At 45.8% G+C, this 15730-nt stretch overlaps 1 protein-coding gene across 7 annotated transcripts in view; it reads right to left on the bottom strand.

The window, feature by feature from the left end:
• The window catches only part of LOC100353727 (spermatogenesis-associated protein 31D1), a 73799-nt gene that overhangs the window by 24352 nt on the left and 33717 nt on the right, over positions 1–15730 (bottom strand). Inside the window, exons 1-2 of one of the 7 annotated variants that reach the window (XM_051833677.2) lie at positions 1878–10666; positions 12–231 (exon numbers count right to left, since the gene is read on the bottom strand). The exons of 4 other annotated variants lie outside the window; for them this stretch is intronic. Coding sequence is in view for 1 of the 3 variants with exons in the window: in XM_070048834.1 (XP_069904935.1) it covers positions 12–53 (42 nt within the window). In the remaining 2 variants the exon portion in view is untranslated. Of the gene's footprint in view, positions 1–11; positions 14993–15730 lie in introns of those variants that run through there. 2 more of the 7 variants (XM_051833676.2, XM_070048834.1) reach the window with 2 other exon arrangements.

Raw genomic sequence — 15730 nt, 5'->3', positions numbered from 1 at the left:
TGTAGTCTTACTTTGGTTCCAGACACTGAACGGCAAGTCCTCCGGGGGCTCATGCGATGTCCCACACTACCACACCGTTGTCAGCACCACTTTTCCCATGTTGAGATTCTCAAGTCAGATTCTACACCAGTGTGTGTAGTCTAGTGGTGCCAAACTGTTCATCTGATGTTATTTTTCAGCACATTCTAATCAGTATTGTGAAATGTATGTCACTTTAACAGCTCTTTTTGCCTATCAAAGAAAATATAAAAATGATAAAAATATACTTTGCATTTTTTAAAGATTTATTTAGATTTATTTATTTATTTGAAAGTCAGAGTTACACACAGAGAGAAGGAGAGACAGAGAGAGAGAGAGGTCTTCCATCCACTGGTTCACTTCTCAATTGGCTGCAACAGCTGGAACTGTGCTGATACGAAGCCAGGAGCCAGGAGCTTCCTCTGGGTTTCCCATGCAGGTGCAGGAGCCCAAGCACTTGGGCCATATTCCACTGCTTTCCCAGGTGGTAGTAGAGAGCTGGATCAGAAGAGGAGCAGCTGGGACTTGAACTGGCATCCACATGGGATGCTGGCACTGCAGGTGGTGGCTTTACCCTCTACATCACAATGCCAGCCCCTCTTTGTATTTTTAAATTCTTGTTGGGATTTTGCCAAGGGATGCTTAGTCTTATGTAGGGATTTATTATTTAATCAGATATTTTTCAGTTTTGTGTTTTAAACATGATTTGTACCCAATACATGATTTGCACCTTCAGAATGATCTGTATGATCACCTTTGGGGCTGGTGCAATGGCATACTAGGTTAATCTTCCACCTGTGGTGCCAGCATCCCGTATGGACACCTGTTCTGGTCCTGGTTGCTCCTCTTTCAGTCCAGCTCTCTGCTATGGCCTGGGAAAGCAATGGAAGATGGTCCAAGTGCTTGGGCCCCTGCACCCGCGTGGGGGCCAGGAGGAGGCTCCTGGCTCCTGGCTTCAGATCGGCGCAGCTCTCGCCATTGTGGCCATCAGATGGAAGACCTCCCTCTCTCTCTCTCTCTCTCTCTCTCACTGTCTGTAACTCTACTTGTCAAATAAATAAAATCTTAGAAAGAAATTTGTTCACCCTAAAAAATAAACAAAATAATGCAAAAAGAAACAAAAAATAATTTTATTATTTTGATTTTATTTCAAAGGGATGGAGGAGAGAATTGAGAATGGGAGAGAGGGAGGGAGAGAGAGAGAGAGAGAGAGAACTTCGATCCAATGATCCTCTTCCAAAATGCCTGAAAATACTAAGATTGAGGCAGGCTGAAGCCAGGAGCCTGGAAGCCCACCCACCCAGATCTTCACAATGCCTGGTACAGACACAAATACTCGTGCCATCACCTGCTGACTCCTAAGCTATGTGCAGTAGTAGGAAGCTGTGGCTGGAAGTAGAGCAAGGACTCAAACCCAGGCTATCCAGTATGGGATGTAGGTATCTCAAACTGCATCTTTACGTGCTGCACCACATACCCATCCCTCTTTAAGACCTCTTGATCCATGGATTATTTGGATTGTTGCTTAACTTCCTGAGTGTTTGCAGTTTTACCTGTCTTTCTGATATTGATTTCTGGTTTATTCATGGTTCTGTTTCCCTATTTCCTATTTACAGTTAGAGGAGCTGGTGGCTGGTTCCCACTTGTTACTGCCCTGGAGGTCACAGCTGTGGCCACATGGGGACGATTTGGGAGCCCTGAGTGAGCAGATACCTCCTGAAGGTATGTGGTGCCCAGGGGAACCAGAAGCAGCACAGGTGGTAAGAAGGCATCAGGTATGTTCTTTATGGGAAAACATACATTATTTTAAATCCATTAAAATACCAAGTCAGAAAGAGAAACACAATCTGCTAACTTACTTGAAAACATTTTCCAAGACATGGTAAGATGTCAACCATCCTTTAGGGTGCACTGCACAATTCCTAGTGAAAGGCAGGGGGAATGGGTAAAGATTTATTTATCTAATTTGAAAGGCAGACTTACAAAGAGGCTGAGGTGGAGGGGGGAGGGGAGAGAGGTCTTCCATCTGCTGGTTCACTCCCCAGAAGGCTGCAATGTCCAGAGCTGAGCTGATCTGAAGCCAGGAGCCAGGAGCTTCTTCCGGGTCTTCCAAGCAGCTGCAGGACCCAAGGACTTGGGCCATCTTCCACTGCCTTCCCAGGCCATAGCAGGGAGGTGGATTGGAAGTGGAGCAGCTGGGATTAGAACCAGTGCCCACATGGGATGCCAGCACTGCCGGCAGGGGCTTTACCCGCTGTCACAGTGCCGGTCCGTCTAAGAGCATTTTTTACATAGTCAGTTGGCAGATTGAACTTGAGAATTCAACCTTGGTTTGAACCATGTTTGCCACAGGTGTAAGCAAGGGTGTAGGATTTGGGCAGGAGCGGGCCACAGGAACAGACACTGAATCTGGAAAGTTCACCCACCTCAGCCTGTTTCTCAGAGAATGTTCTCGAAGGCCTCTCTCGCTACACTGGACTAGAGGGTGGCCCACCACTCATGCACCTGGTCTGAGTCAGAGTCTCACATCTACAGGGTGTGAGATGGATGTGGCTTGAGCAGGAAGGGCCCTCCTGTCACCCAGCCTTTCTCCATCCTGGACATTCCCCTCACTCTGGCTAAAGGATCCGTGGAAGACTGCTTCTCAGAAAGGCCATTTCTTTAGGGAACTCAGCCTTCCCAGTCTCCCTTCCTTGCCACCATCCATAAACCGTTCCTCTGAACAACTCCTGCTTGGTGACACCACAGAGAATGGGCCCTCGTGTCTGCTAACAGTGGGCTCCTCCTATTTATCGTCAGGTTCTCACCAGTGCCACTTTAATTTTACAGAAGTAATTGTGTCTGTTGGACAACTGCTGATGTTATGACCACCATTTCTTTTTTTTTAGATTTATTTATTTATTTGAAAGTCAGAGTTACACAGAGAAAGAAGGGGACACAGAGAGAGAGAGAGAGGGAGGTCTTCCATTTGCTGGTTCACTCCTCAATTGGCCGCAATGGATGGAGTTGTGCCTATCCGAAGCTAGGAGCCAGGAACTTCCTCCAGGTCTTCTCATGTGGGTGCAGAGGCCTAAGGACTTGGGCCATCCTCCACTGCTTTCCCAGGCCATAGCAGAGAGCTGGATCAGAAGTGGAGCAGCTGGGTCTCGAACCAGAGCCCATATGGGATGCCGGCACCTCAGGCGGCAGCTTTACCCGCTATACCACAGCACTGGCCCCAGCCCACCATTCCTGAAACAGGGTCTGCTGATGTCACTGGCCCCTTGCCCTGCCATACAAACTTGACAGAATAAATGATTCATATTCTTTGATATTCTACCATCTTTTTCTGTTGCAGTAGTGTCAGATAAAGTTAACCTAAATTAATAGTTTGTTTTTAAAATGTTAGTCCTCTTGATTAGTGAAAATAATGGATCTCTATAAACTTTATCATCATATCTAATTTTTTCTATGGCTGTGTAAGAGTTACTGCAAACATGGACGGCTTGAAACAACAGAAACTCATTATTTTCTCACTGCTGTGGAGGCTGCAAGCTCAAAATCAAGGTGTTGTGGGGACCAGGCTCTCTCTGAAGGTTTTAGGGGAAAATCCTTCCTTGCCTTTTGCTGCTGTTCACTGATTTCCCTAAATCCCTGGAGTTCCTCTGCTTGTAGATGCTCTCCCTGCCCAAGCCTCTGGCTAAGTATTTGCATGACCTTCTCTTATCTTCTCTTTTTCTCACCAAGACAGCAGTCATCTTGGGTCTCTAAGAGCCCATTCTTCTCTGTAGGAATTCATCTCATCTAATCACATCAGCAGAGGCCCTATTTCTAAGTAAGGTCACAATCTGAGTTCCCTGAACACTTCAACATATATTTTAAGGAGACACAATTTTTAAAATGATTATTTATTTATTTATTCAAGTGTCAGAGACAGAGATAGAGATAGAGAGAGATAGAAAAATCCTTCATCTATTCTTTCACTCCTCAAGTTGCTGCAACTCCCAGACCTAAGCTGATCCGAAGTCAGAAGCCAGGAGTTTCTCCCGGGTCTCCGACGCAGATGCAAGGGCCCAAGAATTTGGTCCGTCTTCCACTGCTTTCCCAGGCCTCAAGCAGAGAGTTGGATTGGAAGAGGAGCAGCCAGGACACAAACCTTGGAACTAGCATCACACCAAGTATCTGCTCCTGCTGCAGGGCCTAGCAGCTGCCAGGCACAGGAGACAGAAAGCCTCAGCTGTCAGTCGGTACAGAGTGCTAGAACAGGCCACTCTAGGCCCCACATGCTCCACATCCCCTCTATCTGCCCTGTGGAGCTACTACTCATTTCCTCAGGGTCCTGAGAAGCCATCCTGGTGCTTACTGCGGTTACAGTGCACACACTCTGGATTGCTCTCCTCTTCCTCCCCAGAATCAGAGGGCTGATACTGAAATCTGTAGGGAGGCCATGGTCAGTGGTGTCCACTGCACAGCATCTCCCTCAGCAAGGCTTCATCTGTCCCAGGGACCCTTCAGTCCATTCTACATCATAAGGATTTTTCTCTAAAATACCTGGTTATTTTGTTTCTCCTTGTTTTACATTCACTGTTTTCTGTTCTCAAATTTGTTTACATTCTTTTTTATTTATTCAGAAGGCTGAGAGCAAGCAAGTGAAAGACATGTCTTCCATCAGCTGTTTCAGTCCCAAGTACCTGCTTTAGCAGAGGCTGATGTGTGCTGAAACCAGGAGCCTAGACCTCAATTTGGATCTCTCTTGTGGGTGGTAGGGACTCAAGTAATTGGGCCCTGACCCGATGCCTTCCTGGGTGCACATTAACAGCTAGAACTGGAATTGGAGCTGGGACTCAAACCTCGGGACTATGATGTGGGATGTTGGTGTCTTAATCAGAGCCAAATGACCACCTGCACTGCCTTATTTAACATTTCTCTCGTTTCCTTTTCTTACATGGTGTGTTAGACACGTACTACTGCAAAACAATATCACTACAGTCTTAGAAGCCCAATACAAACCATGTATCACCTCACTGTCCTGTGGTTGGGAGCAGACAGTGTCCAGCTGAGTTCTGTGAGAGGCTGCAATCAAGATGCCGGGCAGGGCTGTGTTCACTCCCTGATTGATTTTGTTGGCAGAATTCAGTACCTTGCAGCTGAGAACTGAGGAGCTTGGCTTACACTGTTGTCACCAGAGGCTGACTGTAACGCCTCGCCCCTGACCTTCCCGACATAGTGTTGGTAAAAATTTCAGGAAATGTTGGTTTCGAGCAAGCTTCTGATTGGGTTCAAGCACCCAAGACTGGACATCAACATGGAGTCGCTCATGCTAAAGTTCCATCAGAACCAACTGTAACTAAGTCGTCATCCAACCCTCCTATAAATCAAGAGAAGCAGACAACAACCACATTTACCAAACAGGGTGCTTCTAACCTTCGTGATGAAGTTCCCTCTGCTTTCATTCTCAGCCAAGCGTATCCTCAAGAAACCTGACATTAACCAGTTATTCTTCTGATACTAACTTGGAAAAAGAAATCCCTACAATGGGTCTGAACCTAAAGGGAGGAGGAAGAGGGTGAGTAGAGACACTCACGGAAGACTTAGAGACGTGTGTGTTAAGTGGGGTGTGGGGGTGTGCAACAGGGACATGAAGGATCCAGGCCAGGGTAGAGAATTTCCCAAAGCCAGTAGTGGTAGCAGCAGCTGGGACCTGACAAGTGTTAGGGGGCTGTGACAGGGAGTGTGGAGTCTCTTTCACAGGCAGGGAGAAAGGGGAGGGTGGAGAGGCTCTGTTGTCTCCCCCAGGGCCTAGTCCATCCCCGAGGCCTTGTTGTTACTTGGACAATCAGTCCCACTCTCCCTCAACAGCAATGCAACTCACCTGGGTCTCAGAGGAGGAAGAACAGAGGTGTCAGCATGGGCAGGATCCCGAGCAAGTGAAGCCCTCTATGCCAGGTGCTGAACTCCAGAGATATGTGCAGCGTGGTTCCAAGGTGGGCCTTGGGCATTTTTTCCCCACCAAGATTGGGTGGGCTGCTTTACATGGGCCTGAAGAGCTGGGTGGCTGCTCCTCCCTTGGCCCCTCTGTGGTTTTTGACTCCTGGGCAGGTGGGGAGCATCCTGAGACAGGCTCAGGGAGCACTGTCTCCTGAGGACAGGGCTCTCCCATAAGCAGGGCCCCTGCCGCTGGACCCTCTGGGTCCTGGACAGCACCAGCACACCCTTCAGTGATGGGGTTCCTGGACCTTTTCCCAGTCCTGGGAGCTAGAGTGGAGGCCTGAGGCCCCAGGAGCCTGTTGGGGGCTTGGTCTGTGGCAGGAGGCAGATACCCTTTCTCTTCTTCCACATTTGCCTTCCCTTCCTCAAAGGGTGGCTCATGTGCCCTCTCGTGGGTGTCCATGGGGCTGAGAAGGGCGCCAGGGCCTGGTCCAGGATCCACAGCTGGGGCTGGGAGGAACACAGCCTTGTGCACTGCTATCACTCGGGCCAGCCTCTGCCATCTGTCCTAGGCTAGTTCCTGGCTGCCAGTTGCAGGGACTTTCTTCCTGCAAGGACTGCGGTCTCCCATGGAGGACAGCAGAGCCACAGCCCGGATGCCCAGGGTCCCTTCTGCTCAGCCTGTCCTCATGGCATGGGGTGCAGGCAAGGGAAAGAGGTGTGGGATCAGTGCTATCAGGGGGAGCAGTACTGAGCTATAAGGGCGCAATGCAGTGCGAGCGCCCCAGATTCCTGAAACAATTCCCCACTGGGGTGGGGCTCTCCTCATTCCCTCATGGAGTGCTCACCTTGATCACACTGCTCAGTGTAGTGCTCGCCAGGTAGCATCAGTCAGAACAGCTGAGAATGTGAGGACAGGGCTGAGGGAGGGAGTCTGTGAGCTCTCTGTAGTGGAGGAGGGTAGGGGACAGGCTGTCAACAGTGGCACCAAAGGGCACAGGCCCCGTCCTAGCCCCTGGCCCCTGAATGGCTCTCCACGTGGTCAAACATTTAAGCTACTGGCTTTCTCTCAGGTCATACAAGCCCTTCCAGGCTTTGACCGCATGCTTTGTGATTCCAGGATGTGCTCTGAAATGTGGCACTTCCTTACCATCTATGCACCAGCCATCTTTGTGCTTTTATTCTCTTTAGGATACTCAGCACCAAAGCATACCTATAATGAGCATGTGTGTCCTCCTAGGCACATGTCATAAAGACATGGTCCTAAGTGGCCAAGGCCCACATCAGCCTCCTCCAAAGATGCAGGGCAGGGGTCACCTGTTGTCATTGTAGCATCATGCCCATTTCTTGTCAACTGAGCCTTGGGCTCTGTTTTTCTTTTTGCTTAGTTTAAAGGCTTGCAAATGTAGAGTAACATTATCAATCAATGTTGATCTCTTCTGAAAGAATTGTGCCAATGGCTTAATTCTATGAAGATAAGAAGCAAATTTCTCTGACCTGCATGGGATAAGTCTAGAAATTAAATGCATCCTTTCCTTGCAATTCATAGTGGAGCACTGTACTGGATAACAGTAAGATGAACACACTTTGCATGCAACACAGCTGGGTTCTCTCTCTTCACTATGCACTGCTGTCACCAAAATGTCACTCTGGATATTCTATGTCCTAGAAGGGTCACTTAATACTGGGTGTAGGACTAGGGAAGCATGAGTCACCATCCTGAGAGCTAGACACTTCATCATTATTAAGGTGTGAAAAGCCAGACAAATGGCTTTTTAAAAGCTGTACATTTCTCTTCTTTTGCTGACTCCATCAGAGCCTTTTTCTATCATGTGGCTGATAAGGATCAGACATATGCCGTGTGGAAATTTCAGAACCAACAGTCAGAGGTGTCAGTAAACATATTTCATGTATTTTTATTAAAGTCTAACTACAATAACATTAAGCATAATTCATACACTTCAAAATTAGTTTTGGCCTCTGTTCACAAGATTCATGTGACAGTATCATCAGAGCAGATTGAGCCTTCCACCTCCAGACATTGAGGTTGATAGGACACAAAGGGTTTTCTACCCCAAATTCTGTTTGAACAGAGGAATATTCTAAGCACTTTCTGACTCTTGCAGGGGTACAAATGAGGTTCAACTGTGGCATTTGAGTATAACCCCTTGATATTATTTGAGGAGAGTTCAATGTGATTTTATTTGGACAAAAATAACAGGCAAGTACATACTTTGAACAATGGTTACCTACAGGAATGCTGAAAACGGTGACCTCATATCACATATATTTGAAAGCAGTGCATTTTAGTCATACTATATTTACAATACATTCTTATCAAAGAGGAAAACATCATTTAACATAGGATGGATGTTGGGACTTCATACAATGAGAGGGAATTTGGACAAGTGGATCCAAAAAATGTTTAACGAAATTTGTTAGAAACAGAGGTATATGCGGGTACTGTTCTTGTTCTCCATGTTAAAATGCTTCTTCAGGGTTGTACAATCCCTTAGAAAAGATTGTGCTCCCAGCAGCCAAATCTTGGGAAGACCACACAGAACTCTTGGGAGACCTAGAACTGGGTGTAATGGCAATTCTTGTGATTTGGTACTTCGTGGCTTAGACTAAAGTCAGGCCATTTATTAAAAGGAATCTTTTGGACACTTTAAAGCAATATGATGAATTTGCAAATTTAAAATTGGAAGTGGAGGACATCATGTTGAGTGAAATGAGCCAGACACAGGAAGACAAATACTTTATAATCTCCTTTATATGTGGGAAGTAAAATTAAAAAAGAAATGCCATGTCTATCAGTTCTGTTGTATATAGAGTGTTTTGTCAAACTTTGGTTTAAATATTTGTCCAATGAACTTATTGGAATGATATATCACTATAGTATTCATGATTCTGTGACTTTTAAAGCCTACATGAATGAAGTTGAACACCTTCCCATTTGATCATTCTTATAGCCTTTGCATATTTTCCTGCTGGACTATGGTCGTTCTATTTTTTATCTGTTTAACTTGTTATTTAGCCGAGGCTTTATGTTATTGACAATAATCTAATTAAAATATGTTATCAAAATAAACTATGTTTTTTTTTTTTGGACAGGCAGAGTTAGACAGAGAAAGAGGGAGACCGAGAGAAAGGTCTTCCTTCTGTTGGTTCACCCCCGAAATGGCTGCCATGGCTGGTGTGCTGCGCCGATCCAAAGCCAGAAGCCAGGTGCCTCCTCTTGGACTCCCATGCGGGTGCAGGGCCCAAGTACTTAGCCCATCCTCCACTGCTTTCCTGAGCCACAGCAGAGAGCTGGACTGGAAGAGGGGCAACCAGGACAGAACCAGCGCCCCAACCGGAACTAGAACCTGGGGTGTCGACACCGCAGGTGGAGGATTAGCCCAGTGAGCCGTGGTGCTGGCAAATAAACTATGTTTTAAAAAGGAAGATGAGTGCAGTATCTTAGGAACATTTTGTAATCAATAGAGCAGCATTTTGGCAAAAAGGGGCACAGGAACAAGAGTGCAGAACCTGAAGCAGTTCATTAATCACAGTTTGATTTTCAGAGGATGTTGGAAGAAGCATTATCTTGTAACACTACACTCACAGGAAGCCAGACCACCAGAAACAAGGAAGGTTGAAAGACATATTTCTGAACATACAAAGTATGAAGATGTATTTAGGTGGAATAGGAAGTGCCTACTTCCCCCATCCTATATCCTGGCTGTTTATTATAAGCAAGAAGGGACTCCTCTTCTCGGTTTTTTACATCCTGCACACTCCCCTAACCCTCGCTATGAAAGCCCTAGAAAATCACTTCTTGGAGAGGCAGGTTCCTCAGGGAATTGTAACAGCCCACTGTCTCTTTACTTTTCACAAGAAAATGAAGCTAACTGTTGAGCAACTGCTGTTTCAGACTAGTTTTCTGGCAACACCACAACAGAACTGTCCCTTTGTGTCTGTGAACAAAATAAAACACACACATATAGGCATGTGCACACACACACACACATACACACAGTTGTGAAGTGTGTAGTGGTGCACTTTAAATGCTTAACAAGATTCCCTCCACGGGTATGGAAGAGGCTTTGTATTTTCACGTTTATCTGGTGTAAATATCCCACTATGACTAATTTCAAGCTACCAACCTGATGTCAATGAACACAGAACTGGACAGAGATATGCGCCAAGCTTCTATGAGCCACATTAAGCTCACCTGTATTCCATCATATGAATCTGTACACACATTCCAATTGCTCTGCAAGTAGGACCCTATGCCCCTACCTCAGTAAAGCCACACTACATTGCTGCAGAATGTACGCCCCAGGAAAATTCTGCATACTCATATACACCGAAACAGAGTAACCATTCCTACCTCAATTTTTACAGAAAAAAACTTACTTTCCCTGAATTCTCACATGCCATTCCTACAAATACAGTCACACATATACACACACTCACACAAACATGCATCTGTATGCAAACATGTACAAAGGAGGCAATGCCCATATACACACACTGAAAACCTTACATATACAGGCTGTCAATGAATATAAACAATTGGGGCCCACACACCAGAAAGATCTACATGCAATACCCAGCTATAAAATATACACATACTACAATTCTTTTTTTTCCAGAAACCTTTTATGGAATATAAACTTCATATGTTTCATAATTATAGCTTTAGGAACATGGTGATTCATCCCACCATATCCACTCTCACCCACACTCCCACCTGTCTTCCTCCTCCCTCTCCTACTCCCATTCTTATTTTTCACTAAGATCTATTTTCAATTAACTTTATACACATATGATATGATTAACTCTATGTTAATTGAAGAGTTCAACAAATAGTTTGAAAAAAAAAAAAAACTTCTCCTCAACAGTGGTGACAAGGGCTGTTCAAAGTCAGTGCTCTCAATTTTATTTCTATAGATTGTCTTTTACATGCTCTATTAGTTATTACTAATAGAACATATGGTATTTGTCCTGAGACTAGCTTATTTCACTAAGTATGATGTTTTTGAGTTTCACCCATTTTATTGCAAATGACAGGATTTTGTATTTTTTTGTTTACTGCTGTGTTGCATTCTATGGAGCATATACCACAATTCTTGAAAGCACATATAACCTACATAGCTTCTCTATTTCCAAACACACACACACACACACACACACACACACATTGAAATCCAATGCCCCCAAATACATATTTCTTATGTTCTATAACCTAAAGTACATAAAGAGCCACAAACAAGCTGTATCAGATAAATAAGAACACAACGCCAATGCTAGGATGATACATGGAAACATCATTACCAAAATCTTCGAGTTATGCTCCATAGTAAACATAAAGTATATGATCACCTTATATACATTTGCCAACAAAGCTCATGAATTTGTGTCAACCACTCAAGATACATACACACAAAAACATAAAACACTAAATATCCCTGAACACAGACTAATACATACTCAACTAACAAATTTAAACATATACATGCATACACGCACACTCCCAATCACAGAATATATATATCTTTAACACACTATACTATATGCCATGTCTTCAGAATACAGCCTCCTGACTACACACCCCAACATTTCCAAAATATTTAGAAACACCCCAGAATTCTTCCCAATGTGCACAGGTTTTTCAAAATGCACATGTGAAGGAACTTTCTGAAGATCTCCTATATGAATGGAAATAGCAAGTTCTTGCAAAAAAAGCAAACTTTAAATTCCACGTCCAAGAATTTTTATATTCTCTGTACACACAACCCCAAATAACCTGCATATACATAATCATGCAAAACAGAGTACTCACATGGATATAACGCCTCCTTCTCCCTAAATACAGAATCATTTACAGCCCAAAGTATATAATCAGTTCCCAAAAATCTTTACAAATATGCCCTCACACTTTTATTTTTTATTTTTATTTATTTATTTATTTATTTATTTTGACAGGCAGAGTGGACAGTGAGAGAGAGAGACAGAGAGAAAGGTCTTCCTTTTGCCGTTGGTTCACCCTCCAATGGCCACCGCGGCTGGTGCATTGTGGCTGGCGCACCGCGCTGATCCGATGGCAGGAGCAAGGTGCTTCTCCTGGTCTCCCATGCAGGTGCAGGGCCCAAGCACTTGGGCCATCCTCCACTGCGCTCCCGGGCCATAGCAGAGGGCTGGCCTGGAAGAGGGGCAACCGGGACAGAATCCGGTGCCCTGACCAGGACTAGAACCCAGTGTGCTGGCGCCGCAAAGCGGAGGATTAGCCTATTGAGCCACAGCGCCGGCATGCCCTCACACTTACAATATGCCTAAACAACCACTAAAAGTCACCATCAACCCACACATAACTGCAAAGTATACTCCCAGTAAAAAAAAGGATTCTTTATCTCAAATATACAAATTGCATTGCACAGCCAAATAAGCTTTTTATACAGCAGCTATGTACATGCAGATAATTCCTGCAAGCTCATTTCACACATATACACAAACACACACATAAACTGCAATATTCTTGGGAAAAACAGATAAAATACTCTTACAAATCCAAAGTTACTAACAGTCAACCTGCCAATCCTTGAGTGCACATGCACTGCATCTCACACGCCTCAAATACACTCAACAACACAGACTCACAGGACCAATGCCGAAGCCTACTTGAGGCTGGGCAAGTGTCTGCAAGGACATTGTCCCCTATCAAACTGCCAGGTCCAGTCCCAGCTGCTTCACTTCCACTAAGCTCCCGTGGTTACGTGCCTAGGAAAGCAGCAGAAGTTGACCCGAGAACTTGGGCCCCTGCTACCCATGTGCAAGACCCAGATGGAGTTCCAGGTTCCTGGCTCCTGCCTGGCTCAGCCCTGGCTATTGCAGCCATTTGGGGAGCCGAACAGTGGATGGGATCTCTTTCCTTCTGTGTCCCTCACTCTGTCACTCTTTCACATAAATAAATATTTAAAAAATACAGACTCACAAAGAAATCCTCATCCACCCTTTATACCAAATATGCACAAAAACAACACCACCCACACATATGTGCACACAAATAAGATTCTCACTAACCTCTTAAAGACATAACCAACCCAAGAAGGAATACAAACAGATTCCTAAGAGGCCAGCACTGTGGTGCAGCAGCTGCTTCTGACACAGCATTGTCAGTCTGTGTCCTGCTGCTTTGTTTTGAACAGCTTTGCTGCTAATGTACCTGCTGTCACCGGTGCAGGAGACCAGGATGGAGCTTTTGGCTCCCAGGTTTCACCTGTCCCAGACTTGACAGTTACGGATTCTTGGGTAATGCAGCAGTGGATTGAAGATCTCTCTACTCTTCTCTCTGTTGTCCTGCCTTTCAAGTAAACAAATCTTAAAAAATACAGTCCTACCAAAACCCTCCAAAAACACAAAAATAGCAACATACATGTCCTGAACTCCTGAAAACACCAAAACACTAACAAATACACAGTCATACCTTCAGATACCCACAACCACCCTGTAATTCTCACATGCCCTCCAATTCAACAAGACTCAACATCCTCAAAAAACACAGTGCTCCCCAAATCCCATGAATGCACACCCATACCAGTGTGCAGTATGTGGCACTGATGTTAACAGGTGAGTAGCAAACACGATACAAACCATAGCATATACAAAATTCTGTACTGTAAGTTCTATAAATGTATTCTTTTTTTATAAATTTCATGCAGTGAGATGCATATCTCAGATCCCACTTTTAAAGATTTTGGCCTAAATTTTGCATCCACTTCTAACCTATGCTGGCAAGACGACCATGATCTAACATCAGACTAGGAACAAAAAGCTTATTATTAAAGTGAGCAGACCAATGACATAGCTGACACACGATTGTAACAAAAACACAAGCGCTATCTGTTCCTTACTTTCAGGAGATGCTGTATGTGAGATATGGACTCCGTCCTTGCAGCCCTGGATCGGGGTTTTAGAATCCCAACGTCTTCCTTACACAGTGTCACCCACAGGGCACCCGGGTCCCTCTGCAATATTACAGCAGCCTCACGTCAAGTTCGGATGTCTACACAGCAAGGACAAGCACCAGGATCGGCGGAGGCCAATTTCCCACGGAGCCCCCGGAGCCACACAGACCAAAGGTGAGAGCAGTGACGCTTAGTTCGCGGCGAGCCTGGGTATCCATTACTTCCTGTCTGCAATGTACCCTAGTCTCCACTAATGGAGCAACAGACCATCGGGAACCCGCTTTCTTCTCATGCCTGCGCCTCTCCTGGGACCCACTGCCGCTGCAGACACTGGAAGACGACGAAGGGCGGAGGCCAAGCTCTGGGATGTGCAGTTGACAGAGGGCGTGCGCATGCGCAGTCCTGGCATCCTGAAGGGGCCAGGGACACCGAGAGCAGAGTACTTGTGATCCGAAAAGCCTCTGGGGCTCAGCTGCTAAGGGCACTGGTCCTTCCTCGACTTCCCGAGGCCATCTCTCCTTTAACTAGCCCCAGGAAACATCTCCGGTTTTCAAAACCACAGAATCTCTCACCACGCAATTTCACCCTTGGTGAAAGACTCTGCAGTGGTGCAGCCTACAGCAAAGTCCCTGCAGTTGTGACATCAGAATATGGGTGCCATATGACATCACCGTGTGCTTCCTAATAAACTCCCTGTAGTAATAGGCCTGTGTGGGTTTTGCTAATATTCAGAGAATTCTGAATAGCGGCATAAATGAATGAGGCAGCGTACGTTTTTAAACCTTTTATTCAGTCAAAGAAATGCATAGTAGAATGAGGGCCCTATCTAAAGAGAGAGGGAAGGCTGGCGCTGCGGCTCACTAGGCTAATCCTCCACTTGCGGTGCCGGCACCCCGGGTTCTAGTGCCGGTCGGGGTGCCGGATTCTGTGTGGCCCAGGAAGGCAGGGGAGGATGGCACAGGTCCTTGGGCCCTGCACCCACATAGGAGACCAGGAGGAAGCACCTGGCTCCTGGCTTCAATTGGCGCAGGGCGCCGGCAGTAGCGGCCACTTAGGGGGTGAACCGATGGAAAAAGGAAGACCTTTCTCTCTGTCTCTTTGTCTCTCTCACTAACTCTGCCTGTCCAAAAAAAAAAAAAAAAAAAAAAAAAAAAAAAAAAAAAAAAGAGAGAGAGAGAGAGAGGGAAATCTGGATTCATACTGAGCACCAGGAGTCAGCCACGTGGAGGAGCACGCAGGCCAGGAAGCATGGAGCGGGTGGCCTGAAGGCCACATGCCCTGGAGGTGCAGGACAGCATGGACCCACACTGGCAAAAGTCCAAAAAGCCAGCCAGCGCCGCGGCTCACCAGGCTAATCCTCCACCTCTGGCGCTAGCACCCCAGGTTCTAGTCCTGGTCGGGGTGCTGGATTCTGTCCCGGTTGCCCCTCTTCCAGTCCAGCTCTCTGCTGTGGCCCGGGAGGGCAGTGGAGGATGGCCCAAGTGCTTGGGCCCTGCACCCGCGAGGAAGACCAGGAGAAACAACTGGCTCTTGGCTTCAGATCGGCATGGTGCACCGGCCACAATGTGTTGCCAGAGCAGCCACTGGGGGGTGAACCAACGGAAAAGGAAGACCTTTCTCTCTCTCTAACTGTCCACTCTACCTGTCAAAAAAAAAAAAAAAAAAAAAAAAAAAAAAAACCATCCAAAATGCCAAAAAGTCTTCTGGGGTGTGGTTGCAATCCTTTGGAGTGTGTGTGCCTTGTCTGTTTTGAGTAACAAAAACTTTTCTACTATGATGAAATACTATTGCAATTTCATAGCATTTTGACACTGATAAACTGGCAATTCTTCACAATATCACAATATGAATGA

Source organism: Oryctolagus cuniculus, chromosome 1 (assembly GCF_964237555.1).
Source record: "Oryctolagus cuniculus chromosome 1, mOryCun1.1, whole genome shotgun sequence".
Taxonomy (NCBI): domain Eukaryota; kingdom Metazoa; phylum Chordata; class Mammalia; order Lagomorpha; family Leporidae; genus Oryctolagus; species Oryctolagus cuniculus.
This window is presented reverse-complemented; position numbering and strand designations above follow the sequence as displayed.